The sequence below is a fragment of the Eucalyptus grandis genome, chromosome 2 (genome assembly GCF_016545825.1).
Source record: "Eucalyptus grandis isolate ANBG69807.140 chromosome 2, ASM1654582v1, whole genome shotgun sequence".
Taxonomy (NCBI): domain Eukaryota; kingdom Viridiplantae; phylum Streptophyta; class Magnoliopsida; order Myrtales; family Myrtaceae; genus Eucalyptus; species Eucalyptus grandis.
This window is the reverse complement of record NC_052613.1, coordinates 9,622,823-9,637,454: the sequence shown is the minus strand read 5'-3', so window position 1 is coordinate 9,637,454 and position 14,632 is coordinate 9,622,823. Positions and strand designations below refer to the sequence as shown.

General features: G+C 39.6%; 1 protein-coding gene across 1 annotated transcript; it reads left to right on the top strand.

Moving 5' to 3' along the window:
* Positions 1–1,233: 1,233 nt before the first annotated feature.
* On the top strand, positions 1,234–13,909 carry LOC120290475. Its single transcript, XM_039306749.1, has 3 exons — positions 1,234–2,008; positions 10,807–11,303; positions 13,034–13,909. Exons 1-3 carry the CDS (start codon positions 1,234–1,236, stop codon positions 13,907–13,909), a joined length of 2,148 nt encoding a protein of 715 aa, XP_039162683.1.
* The last annotated feature ends 723 nt before the right edge of the window (positions 13,910–14,632 follow it).

Sequence of the window (14,632 nt, the reverse complement as noted above, 5' to 3'; positions counted from 1 at the left end):
ATTAAAGTCCCTAAATATTTTATAAAAAGTGTAGCCAAGCCCTTAAATGTTTAAAAAAAGGGGGTAAAATTATCAAAACAATCCTAAATTTATTGTTATTTTTCCAATTTAGTCCTAAATTTTTTTGGCCAATTTAATCCTAAATCTTTTGCATTTGTACAAATTCAGTCCCCCCGGCAATTTTGGCCAGCCAACGCCGACATGGACACTAGCCAATGCCAACTATCTGGCTGACGCCAATATGTCAATTTTTTAATATTTTATTTACTTTTCAATTTTTTTTCCTTTTTTTCTCTTTTTTTTTTTCTTTCCTTCTTCCTTTGATCGATCATTGGACCAACTAGAGGCAAGGGTTGGGAAGGTCAACGTCGACAGCGACTAGGGAGGCTAGCCCTCGTTGGCACCGGTGACAACCAGCCTCAACCACCCCAAGTGAGGCCTCACTCTTGCCATCACTAGGTGAAGCTCAACCTCCCCAACCACTGTGTGTGTACCACTGTGTGTGTGTGTGTGTGTGTGTGTGTGTGTGTGTGATGAAAAAAGTAAGTGTGTGTGTGGCTAGACGATCGGTGTCCACATTAGCGCCAACTAGTCAAAATTGATTGGATAAACTAAATTTTGTGTGTGTGTGGCTGGACGATCGGTGTCCACATTAGCGCCGATTAGTCAAAATTGACTGGATAAACTGAATTGACACAAATACAAAATGTTTAGAATTGAATTGACAAACAAAAATATGACTGAATTAGAAAAATTATAATAATTTTATGAAAAGGTGTATTAAGCTCTAAATCATTCCTTTCTTTTAAAAGAAAAATGGATATTAGAATGATAAATGAAATAGAAAAAGTTATGGTCTAGTGAAGTTTCCAACTTCTTACTTAATTAAGCCAACCATGAGACTACATGCAATGTACTTGTAAAGACTGACACTTAAAATTTTACACGCTAGAGTACTTTTACATTATTTTTTGGCACTAACTTATGACCATAGCAAATCATTATTAACGTATTAGAAAATTTCCACGTAGGATTACTCGAACGTTGCCCGCAAAAAATATATCAAAGTCAAATTTGTGTAGCCCTTGACCAGAAAAAAATAAAAATAAAATAAAATTGTGCAGCCTTCATTCCCAATGTAAGACTTTAAACGCATTACTATATAGTTATGGGCGGTCCATTCTAAATTGCCAGACGATTATCTTCTTCCTCACCAAGAAAAGAACAAAGCAAATGCCAAGCCGCCACCACCTTCTCTGCATTCTGTCCCCTTCTCTCTCCCTCGTCTTCTTCTTCTTCTTGCTGAGCTTCCATGGCGGCCACTCCGCTTTCCCAACCATTTGCGAATCACAGTCTCAATGCGGCAACGTCTCCATCAAGTATCCATTCTCGACCGTCAGCGACGCCCCCGTATACTGTGGCTACCCACAACTCAGAATCAGTTGCCCGTATGTCGATGATCCCCCGACCGTCTCTCTTCTGGGCGACACCTACCTCGTTACCGAAATCAACTACGTCGAAGAAACCCTTACTCTCGTCGACATCAACGTCGCCGACCGGATATGCACCAGGGCCAGCCATAACCTCACGATCAACTCGCTCCCGCTCGGTTACAACTCTGCTGATGTCAATGTCACCTTCTTCTTTAACTGCAGCACCCCTCCGTTGGTGCCCATTCTCGCCAGGGCCATCGATTGCTTGCGATCTGGTGGTAAGCAGTCGTATGTGTTCGTGGACATGAGCCCCGATAAGGCGGCGGCGATTCATGAGGCGTGGGGCTGCGAGGAGGCAGTAGTGGCGGCGGTGAAGCGGACGGAGGTGACAACGGCAAACGGGGGGGACGAGCTCGCTGGGGCGATGAGCGAGGGGTTCGCGCTTGACTGGGCGGCGGTGAGGGAGTGCGGCGCGTGCGAGCACTCCGGCGGGCGGTGCGCGTTCAACCAGAATGAGCAGTTGCTATGCTTCTGCGAGGACGGGTCAAATCACACGGACGGCTCGTTTTGCAAAGGTAAGATTGAAGTTTGTGTCTGTCCGTTTCCTCTCTTTCTTCATAATTGGTTTTGCATCTCGTTTGCCAATCGCCATGATTGCCTTTTTCAATGCTTGTCACTTCTTAGTGAGATAGCTAGTATGAACACCTAGAGGGGAGTGAATAGGTGTTTAAAATAAACATTGGCAAATATATACGGAATAAAATAAACTTCGAGTAAAACAAAGGAGTTAGGGAAGAGAATAAGAACACAAGATTTATAGTGGTTCGGCTTAATCCAAGCCTACGTCCACTCTCCTACGCTAACAGCCTTCTTGGCTAGATTCCACTATGCAATCAACAAGAGATTATAACTTCGAGTGCAAACACTTAGTAGTAGATCACACTATCTCACTAAGTCACTCTTTTGGTATTTCTCTCACGATCACAAACGTTTAAGTTATCCAAAGACAAGTGTATGATCGAAGGTCGCCCAGACTTTGGAATTATAAATTCTACGCTCTATCTCTTACTTGCTCATCGGTCATTCATCTCCCTAAATACTCCTCCACTTCCAAACTAGCCGTTGGACAGTATCCCGGAGAATCGTCTTCCAATATACCCATTGGACAGCTCTGTATCTAGAAGATTTGGTAGCCGTTGAGTGACAAAGGTAGAATCCCAAATTGATTCCGATCGCCCATACAAACGAAATCTTGGTTTCCATAAGTAAAGCTTCTTCGTATAGAAAGTTTTTGTCTTCAAGATCCAATCATCAATCAATTATATTGAATCAATCAAATCAATCTTGATGTGGAATCCAAACAAGATCACTAACCGTTGTATGATTGAGCTTGTATTACGTTCTGTCGAATTCTGGATGTAAAGTCTGAGAGCAATAGACTTTACAATCTGAGTCACGAGTGCGATAGACTTTGCAATCGAGTCTGAACATATTCTGCTTCTGAACAGATTTAGCTTTAAGGTCTGTACCTAGTTCAGCTTCAGCATAGAGTTTGTCTTCTGGTTCAGCTTCAGTATAGAGTTTGTCTTCTGGTTCAGCTTCAGCATAGAGTCTGTCTTCTAGTTCATCATTCACATTCAGTCTAGAATTAGTCAGAGTTGACAAACTTCTGATGTAGAACAGACTTTGACACTAAAGTCTGGCAGTCTTCAGACTTTGACACAGAAGTCTGGAAATCTTCAGAATATACTTTGGACATGTGTTTCGTTCAGTCTTCTGGCAGTCTTCTGACTTTGACAATATCCTTTACATGTTCTATCATCTGCATGCTCTATTACTTAACCATTAAACATGTTAGTAGCCTTTGATTTATTTTGTCATCTTCAAAACATCATAAGGGATTTCCCTAACAATCTCCCCCTTTTTTATGATGACAAAACAATCTCTCAATATGCAGATTTGTAAACACGCATTTAAAAATATTAAATTAAATCAAAGGATATCAGAAGATAGCAAATAGATTGAGCATAATAATAAATAGAAAAATAATCGCAGCTCAATATTATGCCATAGATAATATCAACCAATCAACACATATGCATATTCATATCTTCTCCCCCTTTTTGTCATAATCAAAAAGCGATAACAATGAAAATAGTATCACGTAGAGAATATAAAATATCTTGCATGAAACATCATTTCCAAAAATCAGCTTTTATAAAGCAAGTCGAATATTAAAGATATGCAATATAGCTCACTTCAATCATATTAGCAAAAATATCCAATAAAAATCACGGATGCATCATAAAATTCACGTACCCTTCTTGTCATAATAAAATGATAATATCAATAAGAGATTTGTTAATGACAAAAGATAATAAAAGATGCACTAACCGGATTTTTTTTGAACAAATTCTGACACATTTACCTTTCCTTCCATCCATAATAAGATCATGATCAATCCAAAAAGATTTTTCCATAATTGATCAAAGCTCCTCCTCAATTTGTTGCCTTTTTGAGGTGATCACGATTCTTTTCGTCTTCTTTTGGATTTGCTTTCTCCCCCTATGATCATGACAATATTTGCGGATAGAAAAAATTGTGGCTTGTGCATGTTGAACAGAATATTTTTCCAATATTTCCTTTGTAGCAACAATATCCGTAACGATCATTTGCATTTTGAAATTCGAGGCAAAAATTTATTTTCTTCAATCAAGCTCTTCTCGAATTCAACCTGCATCAACTTAACAAACTTTTTCCACAAATAATATCCACGTAATATATAATGCCCTTTCTTCAAATAAATAAATTGAATAGCATATATAAAATTATCAATTATTAAAATTCTGAACTATTCAACCTTCCATATGACACATAAGGGATTTCCTCAATAAGCAAAAATTTGCATAGGGAATAGAATCTTCGAACTTCCAGAAGATAGTATAGAATATCCTTGATTTTCTGATCGAGTTTTCCAAAATTCATATGGAAGATTCTTTTGTGACCTGCAAATTCAGATAATAATCTTTGCAAAAATGTCACATAATATCTTCCTTTGATTTGCAGATCAAACTTGCTCGATATAATATATCTTCTAAGAATATAGCAAGAATATCCATAAATATGCAATAATATCTTTCGAGATCAAAGAGATTTCCTTGAGCATAAATTTCAGATATGCATTTTGCAAAAGGAAAATAGATATTTCTGTCACGTGCCAAAATTGCAATACCTTATATTTATAACAAAAGATATTCGCAATATAATAAACAATCATAAAAAAAATCATGATAAATGCACGTACAAATTTGCAAGGCAGGATGAAAAATATTCTCTTACCCATGGTATATGTTTCAAATATACCATTGATTAAAAAAATATTACCAATCTTCGCCTGAGATTCTTTTCTTATTGCACCAAAATCTGCGTAGATTTGTAATCATTCTTGCCTTATTGAATTTCCTGCAATCAACTCATTTCCTTTTCTTTTCTTTTTTTGTATCCATCAATTTGGATCCTTCCTTGACGTTAGAGCAAAATATAAAATCTCATAGATAATCAAATATTCTTTCTAAACTCATCATAACATGTTATTTAAGGAAAGAATATTATGCACAATAATATCTTGAAAAATAAATTCTCACTTAGTCATAATACGATAAAATCAGAGAGAATAAAAATCCTTGAGTATCTCAGAAAAAAATATCTTGCAAAATTAGTATCACGTAGAATCAGATTTTTACTTTGCAAAATATGACAATTTGAGAGCATAAAATTAGACAAAATAATTTGAATTATCTCAAATAATCACACGTATTAAATCAAATCTGAGAGTATAAAATCAAACCAAATAAATTCTTTTGTCTTTAAGCATGATATCAAAAATGATCACACGTATCAAATTAAATCTTGAATCACAAAAACAAATCATGCAATTCTTTCTTCAATAAAACAAATCAAGGAATATGATCATTATAAAATCTCAATCAACCAAGGATATATCAAATATCGAGCATAATGAGAAATTTTAAATTGTGTACTCAAACCAAATTGAGAATAAAAATATATACATTTCTTACCAAACTCTCTTTCTTCTTTCTTCTTTATATCCTGCAAAAACAACTCATCTTTTCTTTGGTACCCATTTTTTTTCTTGGGTCCATGAGAGTTAGTAGAATATGCTATTTTTACCCAATTTTTCCTAATAGGTCTCCAGACTTTAGGACAATTTTTTTCAAAGTGTTCAGAATCTCCACAATTTGAACACTTGACGTCATTTCCACCAACAGGTTTTGTAAACACTTTTTGAAAATGATTTTTGTAAAATTCCTTTGAAGGTCTTTGTCTAAGTCTCTCTTTTACTTTAGGAAAATCAATTAAAGAATTATTTTCCTTATTGAAACCAAGTCCTAACTTATTATAGTAAGGAACTTGTTTAGAAAGAATATGCTCTAATGTTTTTTATCCATTTGAAAATCTTGTCAAAATATTTGAAAATTCTTTTTCAAAGAATCATTTTCTTTAACAAGCAAGTCTCGATTTTCTTTTGTTTGTAGAAAATCTTTTTGCAAAATTTCAAAATTTTCTTTTTGAGAAAGATCATGTTGCCTAAGCCGAAAATTCTCCCTTTTAAGTTCGGAGATCCTTTTAAGAGAAGATTTGAGATTTGGGCAAAGCTCATTTATATATTTTGAAACTTTGAGAGGAATTTTTGAATGACTTACCTCGATTTTCTCATCGGATTCTGAGTCTGTGTCCAAGTCAAACTCTGATTCTAAGTTTGTGTCTGAGTCAGACTCAGATTCTGAATGTGCCGTCAAGCATATATTTTCTTGCTCATCATCTTCTTTCATGATTCTTTTCTGGCCATTATGCTTGTATTGACTTCTTCCATCGAAGTTCCTTCCTTTTCTACTCAGCTTTTTGAATATCTTGACCATAAAGGCAAGTTCTTCGTCGTCCATGTTATTTTCTGAGTCTGTTTCATCAAAAACAGCATTAGATATTAAAGCGATGGACTTCTTACCTTCAGGATCTTCATCGTTGAGTTGTTCCACTTCATAGGATTGAAGAGTGCCGATCAATTCATCAACGGAAAGTGGCATAATTCTCTGAGTCTCCGGATTGAAGTCTTGACATGGTTCCAATCTTTTGAAAGACCTCGCAAGAGTTTGTTGACCTTCATCGGGGTAGAAATTTGCTGACCTTGATATGCTAAACCATTTACAATTTCTGTAAAACGGCTGAACATATCTCCAATTGACTCTCCTTACTTCATCTTGAAGGATTCATATTGGCCAAGCAAGAAGTTTACTTTTGTCTCTTTTACATGATCGGTCCCTTCATATGTAACATGAAGTCTATCCCAAACTTCTTTTGCTGTTTCACATGAAGAGATTCTATTATATTCAGCAGGAGACAAGGCACAATATAAAGAATAAATAGCTTTTGCATCAAGCGCTTCTCTTTTGGACAACTCCGTCCGAGACATAGGAGCGGGGGGTTTGGTTTCTTTGTCTTTGCCATTCTTGTTTGATGTAGATGTAGTAGTGGGATTGATTCCTCTTTCCACAACATCCCATTGCAAGGGATCTCTGGATCTTAGGAATGCTTTCATTTTGTTCTTCCACACGTTGTATTCATTTCCATCAAAATATGGTGGCCTTGTGTTGCTTTGCCCTTCCATAAGTCCTGGTGCCAAGATACTAGCCATAAAGAATCTTTAGCTCAAAAGTATAAACACTTTTATAAACCGAGCACTTGGCTTTGATACCAATTGAGATAGCTAGTATGAACACCTAGAGGGGGGTGAATAGGTGTTTAAAATAAACCTTGGCAAATATATGCGGAATAAAATAAACTTCGAGTAAAACAAATGAGTTAGGGAAGAGAATAAGAACACAAGATTTATAGTGATTTGGCTTAATCCAAGCCTACGTCCACTCTCCCACGCTAACAGCCTTTTTGGCTGGATTCCACTATGCAATCAACAAGAGATTACAACTTCGAGTGTAAACACTTAGTAGTAGATCACACTATCTCACTAAGTCACTCTTTTGGTATTTCTCTCACGATCACAAACGTTTAAGCTATCCAAAGACAAGTGTATGATCGAAGGTCGCTCAGACTTTGGAATTATAAATTCTACGCTCTATCTCTTACTTGCTCATCGGTCCTTCATCTCCTAAATACTCCTCCACTTCCAAACTAGCCGTTGGACGGTATCCCGGAGAATCGTCTTCCAATATACCCATTGGACAGCTCGTATCTAGAAGATTTGGTAGCCGTTGAGTGACAAAGGTAGAATCCCAAATTGATTCCGATCGCCCATACAAACGAAATCTTGGTTTCCATAAGTAAAGCTTCTTCGTATAGAAAGTTCTTGTCTTCAAGATCCAATCATCAATCAATTAGATTGAATCAATCAAATCAATCTTGATGTGGAATCCAAACCAGATCACTAGCCGTTGTATGATTGGGCTTGTATTACGTTTTGTCGAATTCTGGATGTAAAGTCTGAGAGCAATAGACTTTACAACTGAAAGTCTGCGTGCGATAGATTTTGCAATCGAGTCTGAACATATTCGCTTACGAATGCATTTAGCTTTAAGGTATGTACCAGTTCAACTTCATCATAGAGTCTGTCTTCTAGTTCGGCTTCAAAGATAGAGTCGTCTTCTAGTTCATCATTCACGTTCAGTCTTGAATTAGTCGAGTTGACAAACTTCGATGTAAAAATGACTTTGACACTAAAGTGCGTGGTCTTCGACTTTGACACGAAGTCCGGAAATCTTGAGAATATACTTTGGACATGTGTTCCGTTCGGTCTTACGGCGGTCTTCGACTTTGACAATATTCTTTACATGTTCTATCATCTGCATGGTCTATTACTTAATCATTAAACATATTAGTAGCCTTTGATTTATTTTGTCATCTTCAAAACATCATAAGGGATTTCCCTAACACTTAGTTGCGCGTGATCTGATTTCTAGCATACTTCAATGTTTCAGCAGCTTTTAGAATTAGAAAATTATATACTTAGGTTCGTCAATTTCTTGATCAATACTTTTCAAAATTTGAATGGTAACCTACTAGTATATCCCGTGCAATAGGTCCTATATGAAAGCTTAAATTAATGAATATATATTTAATATGGATTCATAGACAAACAAAACTGTTACTTTAGTACCATTCTCACGTGGAAATTAGAATCACACATAAAATTTAACTAGCGATGAATGGTACATGAGAAATAAATGAGTGCGGAGCCTGATTGGAATACCTTATTCAATGCCCAATCCAAAAACTTAAATCAATAGGTGAAAGAAAACCACGTGCATAAAGTTTAATATAAATTCCGTAAATAAGATATGTGAATTACTTTGATGCCCTAAGCTAAAGTGAATTTTCTTGTGATATTTAAAGTATAAAGATTCACATGTAGCAAATTGAAGCAATAAATTTTTTGGTTGAGCGAAATTTCGAAATTATGTTCCATCTACTCATTGCAACTCGCAACTTGGGATGGGGTCTATCGTTACAAGGTGGTGGTTTCTTTTTAGAAAGATGTCTTTTTTGCTTTTTTGGCTATTATTGCTTTGATCATAATCATTTTCCTCCCGAGGAATTGGTGCCTAGAAAGAGTTTTTATTTTCATTGCTTGAGACTTGAGCGATTGATGGGCCTTAGCAATCTCTGTTAAGAAAAAGATGGCAACCTTTGCTTATTGCTTCCTATAGCTAAAGATCCCAATGTAGATCGTCATCGTAGATCACAAGAGAAGGCCCTGGAGGAGTCGAGACCCTTTTCAATTCATTGATTATATCCCCGTAGCAATTTTGGCTGATAATATGTTGATATCATGAGTCAAATCAATTCAAAAAAAGATGATTGGACAAAATTAAGAATGATCGGTTCTAATCCAATCTAATTTCAAGGTGGAATTGAAAACTGAACCAAGAGAACCGGTCCCTAAAATTGGAGACCGGAGATTGGACCGATTGGTCCTAAAATCAGGAACCGGACCATACCGGTCCAATCCATGGAACCGGTCAAATTTTAAAGAAGAGAGTGGCGTCTGAAAAAAAAAAAAAAAAGCGCAGCGTGGTCGCCACTTCCAGTCCCAGCTGTCTGATCTCTCTCTGTGACATTTGATTTACTTCCTGACAAGTCTCTATCACATCAAAGACATTTACTTTTATTCTCTCTCTCTCTCTCTCTCTCTCTCTCTCTTTCTAAGTCACCGTGACTCAGTCCCTTCTGTACCATCTCCATCTTTCTCTCTCTTCTCCGCGCAAAACCCACTTTCCCTCCTCCTTCCCCAAAAACCACCGTGACGAGTCCTCCATTTTAGAGAGACGATGAGGACACCTCCGATTCGCTCCTAGCTCGCCCTCGAGCCCTCATGGATCCTCGCGTCTGTGGTGTCTCCCCCTCCTATCTCCTCCGCATCGCCCCACCGGCCCCCCGCAACTCCATGGGGGTCAGATAAGCTCCAACTCCATCCTCGTCGCTCTCCTCGACTCGACTCCCACCACACCGAGCTCGTCGAGAAGGCCCTCCTACTCCAGACGTTGGACAACGCTGTCGTCTGCCATATAGAGAGGGAAAGAGGCGTGAGAGCCGAGAGGGAAGATCGAGCATTAGGGGTTGCTGTTCTCTGAATATTTTTAAGAAATAACAAAAGAAAAATAAGAGTCGGTCCGGTCCGATCCGGAAGGTTCCAAGGATGGAACCGGGAACCGGACCGGCCTCGGAAACCACCCAGAACTGGGCGGTTCCAGTCTGGGCGGTCTTTATGGCTCACCCCTTGGCAAAATTGAGAGAAACTCGTTCAGATGACAATTTAGTCATGTCATTTCTGAGGCTGCAATCCCTTCTTTTTTCTAGTCTAGGCGATGGCCCTGCACGCCGCTAACTATGTTCTCGAGGTCCTTATTGAAGTGTCCTCCGATTGAACTGTCAAGGAGATTGGCCAAGCTCGTTCACTAGTTGAGGGCCGCGTGTACGGATTGTAAAATGGGTAATAATAGTCCAAGTCGTCCTTAAGTCAAGTCTACAACTAGCCAGCAGCTCAACCTACAGGCTTTGTTTCCACGCGCCTTGTTCTTCTTATTTTCTTCTCAGCTTTTGTCTCAATGCGCCAAAGTCTCGGTCTTTGGGGAGGCCAAATCAAGTGGCCCTCATAGGTGCATTGGGTTCAAATAATTCTCAAAGCAGCATTGTTCTTATCCTCTGCATCCTCTTCATTTACATTTACCCTTTTCCTTGTTTTGCTCCAACACAATCTCCCTTCAAATGGATCTTACCATGTCATATTCCTCTCTCTCCTTGCTCTTCATCTTCTCCCTCCATATTCACTTCCTGGTGCCAGCTTCCAGCTACTTCAAGCCGTTCCGAGAGTGTGTTCCCTATCCTTGTGGAGATCAAGAAATCAGCTATCCTTTCAGGCATAATGAGCGACCGAGTTACTGTGGGTATCCAGGCTACGAGCTTGACTGTGATGGAGGTAACTTGACCCTTCTGTCCATGGAGTCCCTAAAGTATCAGGTGATCCACATGGATAGGAGCGAGCAGATCCTTAAGGTGGCGAGGATGGATTTATTGAAAGATATATGTCTTGCAGCACATGTCAACACCACTTTAAACTGCAGTCTCTTCAACTACACTTCCATTTACCTCAATTCTACCTTATTCTACAATTGCAACTCATTGTCAACCCATTCAGATTATTGGTTCTCTTGTCCCACGTCTGGGGATGGCTGCTTTGCTTTTGATGCGGACCGTAAAATCCACCTACACGAGGTCTGCAACTTCAGTGTCTTCGTCCCAATTGTACCAACTGAACCTCTGGGTCTACCAATATCGAAGGTCCACAATAGTTCTACCATTAATCTTTCTATTATTAGAAAGATCCTGAAAAAAGGCTTTGAGATCACTTGGCTTGCCAATACATCTCTGTGCGAAAATTGCACTGAATCGGAGGGAAGATGTGGGTATAACTGGACAAGGCAAGAATTCAGTTGTTTTTGCCGTGACAAAGCCTATCCAACGACCTGCCCCAGACCTTCAGGTATGTATGCTAAAGTCACGGTTGCTAATTTGTGGTTTCTAATAAGCTCAAGTTGTTCAATGAGAGGGATAAGATTGCTGCGCATACTCTTTCCTTTGCTTGTTAATTGGGAAACGACCCGCTCATGCCCTTAAAAGCCGGACAATCTCATTTTACTGGGCATGCCTGAAGTGCAGTCATCTCATCTTCGCTATGACATGGTCATGATGCAATTTAGAGTCCAAGCCTTAAAGCCTTACCACCCCATTCAACAACCTTAACAGTTCGATCATTAGGCCAGTATCTTTGTACCCTTAAGATCCAATCGTTTAAATACAATGAGTGAGGATGCTCTAAACTTACCGTGAAATTTCACATCATGGAAAGGTAATTTAAATTAGATCGTGTTAGCTGATAAAGTAATTAACCCAAATTTTAGGTTTGCCTTGTTGTTTACTTCACGTGACATGAACTCTTGACCCATCAAATGGGCTGGACTTTTTCGCATTGAAGACTGAAACCGGTCACGGTCAAAGTCCACGGTCAGTATAGCTTCCTCTATTATACTATGAAGAGGTATTAACCACATCCATCTCTTTCACACTTCAGTCCACGGTCAGAATAGCCCCTCTGAACACTAAACCCCTCATTCCACATGAGAGTCTCCACCCATGAGAGAATGAACTTGCTCAAATGGGTGACGCAGCCACTCTTCTTCTCTCCTCCCCTTCACACTCCCCTTCACACTCCATCCTAGTCTTCGTCCTCGTCAGCCTCATCATTCCACAAGTTCTTTTGTACAAGGGAGACGACAATGTCCACTAAACCGACTGCCACCGCTCTTTTTAATTGTGGAATCGTTGCAAATATAACTTATTCTTTTTGGGGAGGCTGCCCACCCCAATTCTGTGCAAGGTCGAGTGCTTTGAGGATAACTCCTATCTTTGAGTACCAAGAGCAGAAGTCTTATTTTCAATACTTAAAGCCTAAGCGATTTATGGACCTGAGCAAATTCTGTCGTGAAAAAGACGGCAAGCTTATTGCTTACTAGCTAAAGATCCAATGTGGATCATCATCATTGTAACTCACGAAAGATGGGCCCAATTCAGCTCGGCCAAGGAATCTTGGGCCTTTGGGATCCACTAATATTAACATGGTCTGCTTCTTTGGGCTGATGATGCGTCAATATCATCAGTCAAATCAATTCAAAAAAGATGGCAAAGCTTAAGAGAAACTAGTCCAGATAACAATTTAACCACCTTAGTTCCGAGGCTCTAATCCCCCTCTATTTTCTAGTCCAGGCGATGGCCCTGCATCCGTCTAGAACGTTGCTAGCTATGTTCTTGAGATCCTTATTGAATTGTCCTCGATTGAATTGTCTACGAGATTGGCAAAGCTTGTTGATTAATTGGGGCTACGCCTGCGCTTAGGAATTGGGAAATGGGGAATACTATTCCAAGTCCTCATCAAGTCAAGTTCACAATTAGCCAGCAGCGCAAGTTACTTGGCTTTGTTTCCACGTGCCTTGTTCTCTTTCTTTTCTTCTCAGCTTTTGTCTCCCCGCGCCAAAGTCTTGGTCTTCGGGAGGCCAAATCAAGTGATTCTCGTCGGTGCATTGGGGTCAAGTCGTTCCAAAAGCAACATCATTCTTTATCCCTCTGCATCCTCTTCCTTTATATATGTACCCTCCTTGTTTTGCTCCAACACCATCTCCCTCCGGATGGATCTTTCCATGTCGTGTTCCTCTTTCTCCTTGCTCTTCTTCTTCATCTCCCTCCATATTCAGTTCCCTATGCCAGCTTCTGGCGAATTCCAGCCGTTTCAAGATTGCACTCCTTTTGATTGCGGAAAGCAACAAATCAGCTATCCTTTCAGGCATATCAGGCGACCAAGTTACTGTGGGTATCCAGGCTACGAGCTCGACTGTGATGGAAATTACACAACCCTGTCCATGGAGTCCCTGAAATATCGCGTGATCCACATAGATTGGAGCGAGCATGTCCTTGAGGTGGCGAGGACAGATTTATGGGACGATGTATGTCCTAGAATACTTGTCAACACCTCTTTAAACTTCAGTCTCTTCAACTACACTTCACGTTACTTCAATTCCTCCTTATTCTATAATTGCAATTTGTGGCCCCCTCAACATTATCATTGGTTCCATTGTCCCCTGTATGGACTTGGCTACTTTGCCCTATATGCTGATCGTGCAAAACCACTACACAAGCGATGCAACTTCAGTGTCCTTGTCCCAAATTCACATAGTGAAGCTCCGGGTCTAGCACCACCACCGGAGGGCAGCGATCATAGTGCTTCTAATGCTGCTATTAGTGAGTTCCTGAGCAAAGGCTTTGAGATCACCTCGATCGTCAACACATTCGCAATGCGAAAAATGCAACAAATCAGGGGGAAGATGCGGTTATGACTGGGAAAGGCTACGGTTCAATTGTTTCTGCCCTGACGGAGTCCATTCAACGACTTGTGGCAAACAAGGTATGTATGCCTACTGTCACCTAATGCGTGGTTCTCAATTAGCTAATGTTCTTCCATGAGAAGGATTGCTGGGCTTGCTTGTTATTTGGAAAACGACCCGCTCATGCCCCTAAAAGCCTGACAATCTCATTTTGCTGTGCACGCCCTTCCCTCGAATATTTAATGAAGTGCAGTCATCTCATCCTCGCTACAATATGATCATGTTACAATTTAGACTCCCAAGTCCTTAAACTTTATCAGCTCATTCTTAACAAACTTCCTTGCCTCAACTGTGGGATCTTTAGGTTGGTATATGCGAACCTAGTAGATCCAACAGTTTAAATACAGCGGGTGAAGATGCTCCGAGCTTAACGTAAAATTTCACGTCGTGGACAAGTATTTTAAATCAGACGTTAGCCAATGAGTCAAGTAACGAGAAATTTAAGTTTGACTTGTTCTTTACTTCACATGACACGAACTCGACCCCTTAAAGGGCTAGACTTTTTCAGTGAAAACCTAGAAGAAAGTTTTCACCTTTCGATTATAACATGGGGAGAAATCCGGAGAAAATTGCTTTGCATGTTTCCGGACCGCATCTTCCCTATCACCTCCTCTGCTAGACCCAATTTTGACATTCGATAGCCATCTTTTTTCATTTCCACCCTCCACGTCCCTT

Bases quoted from the DNA above. Each gene is read 5' to 3' on its own strand.
- LOC120290475 (XM_039306749.1), top strand. From the start codon at position 1,234: ATGCCAAGCCGCCACCACCTTCTCTGCATTCTGTCCCCTTCTCTCTCC. The intron at 2,009-10,806 runs GTAAGATTGAAG...TCCTGGTGCCAG, and splicing joins GGACGGCTCGTTTTGCAAAG to CTTCCAGCTACTTCAAGCCG. The intron at 11,304-13,033 runs GTCCACAATAGT...TTTTCTTCTCAG, and splicing joins TGGGTCTACCAATATCGAAG to CTTTTGTCTCCCCGCGCCAA.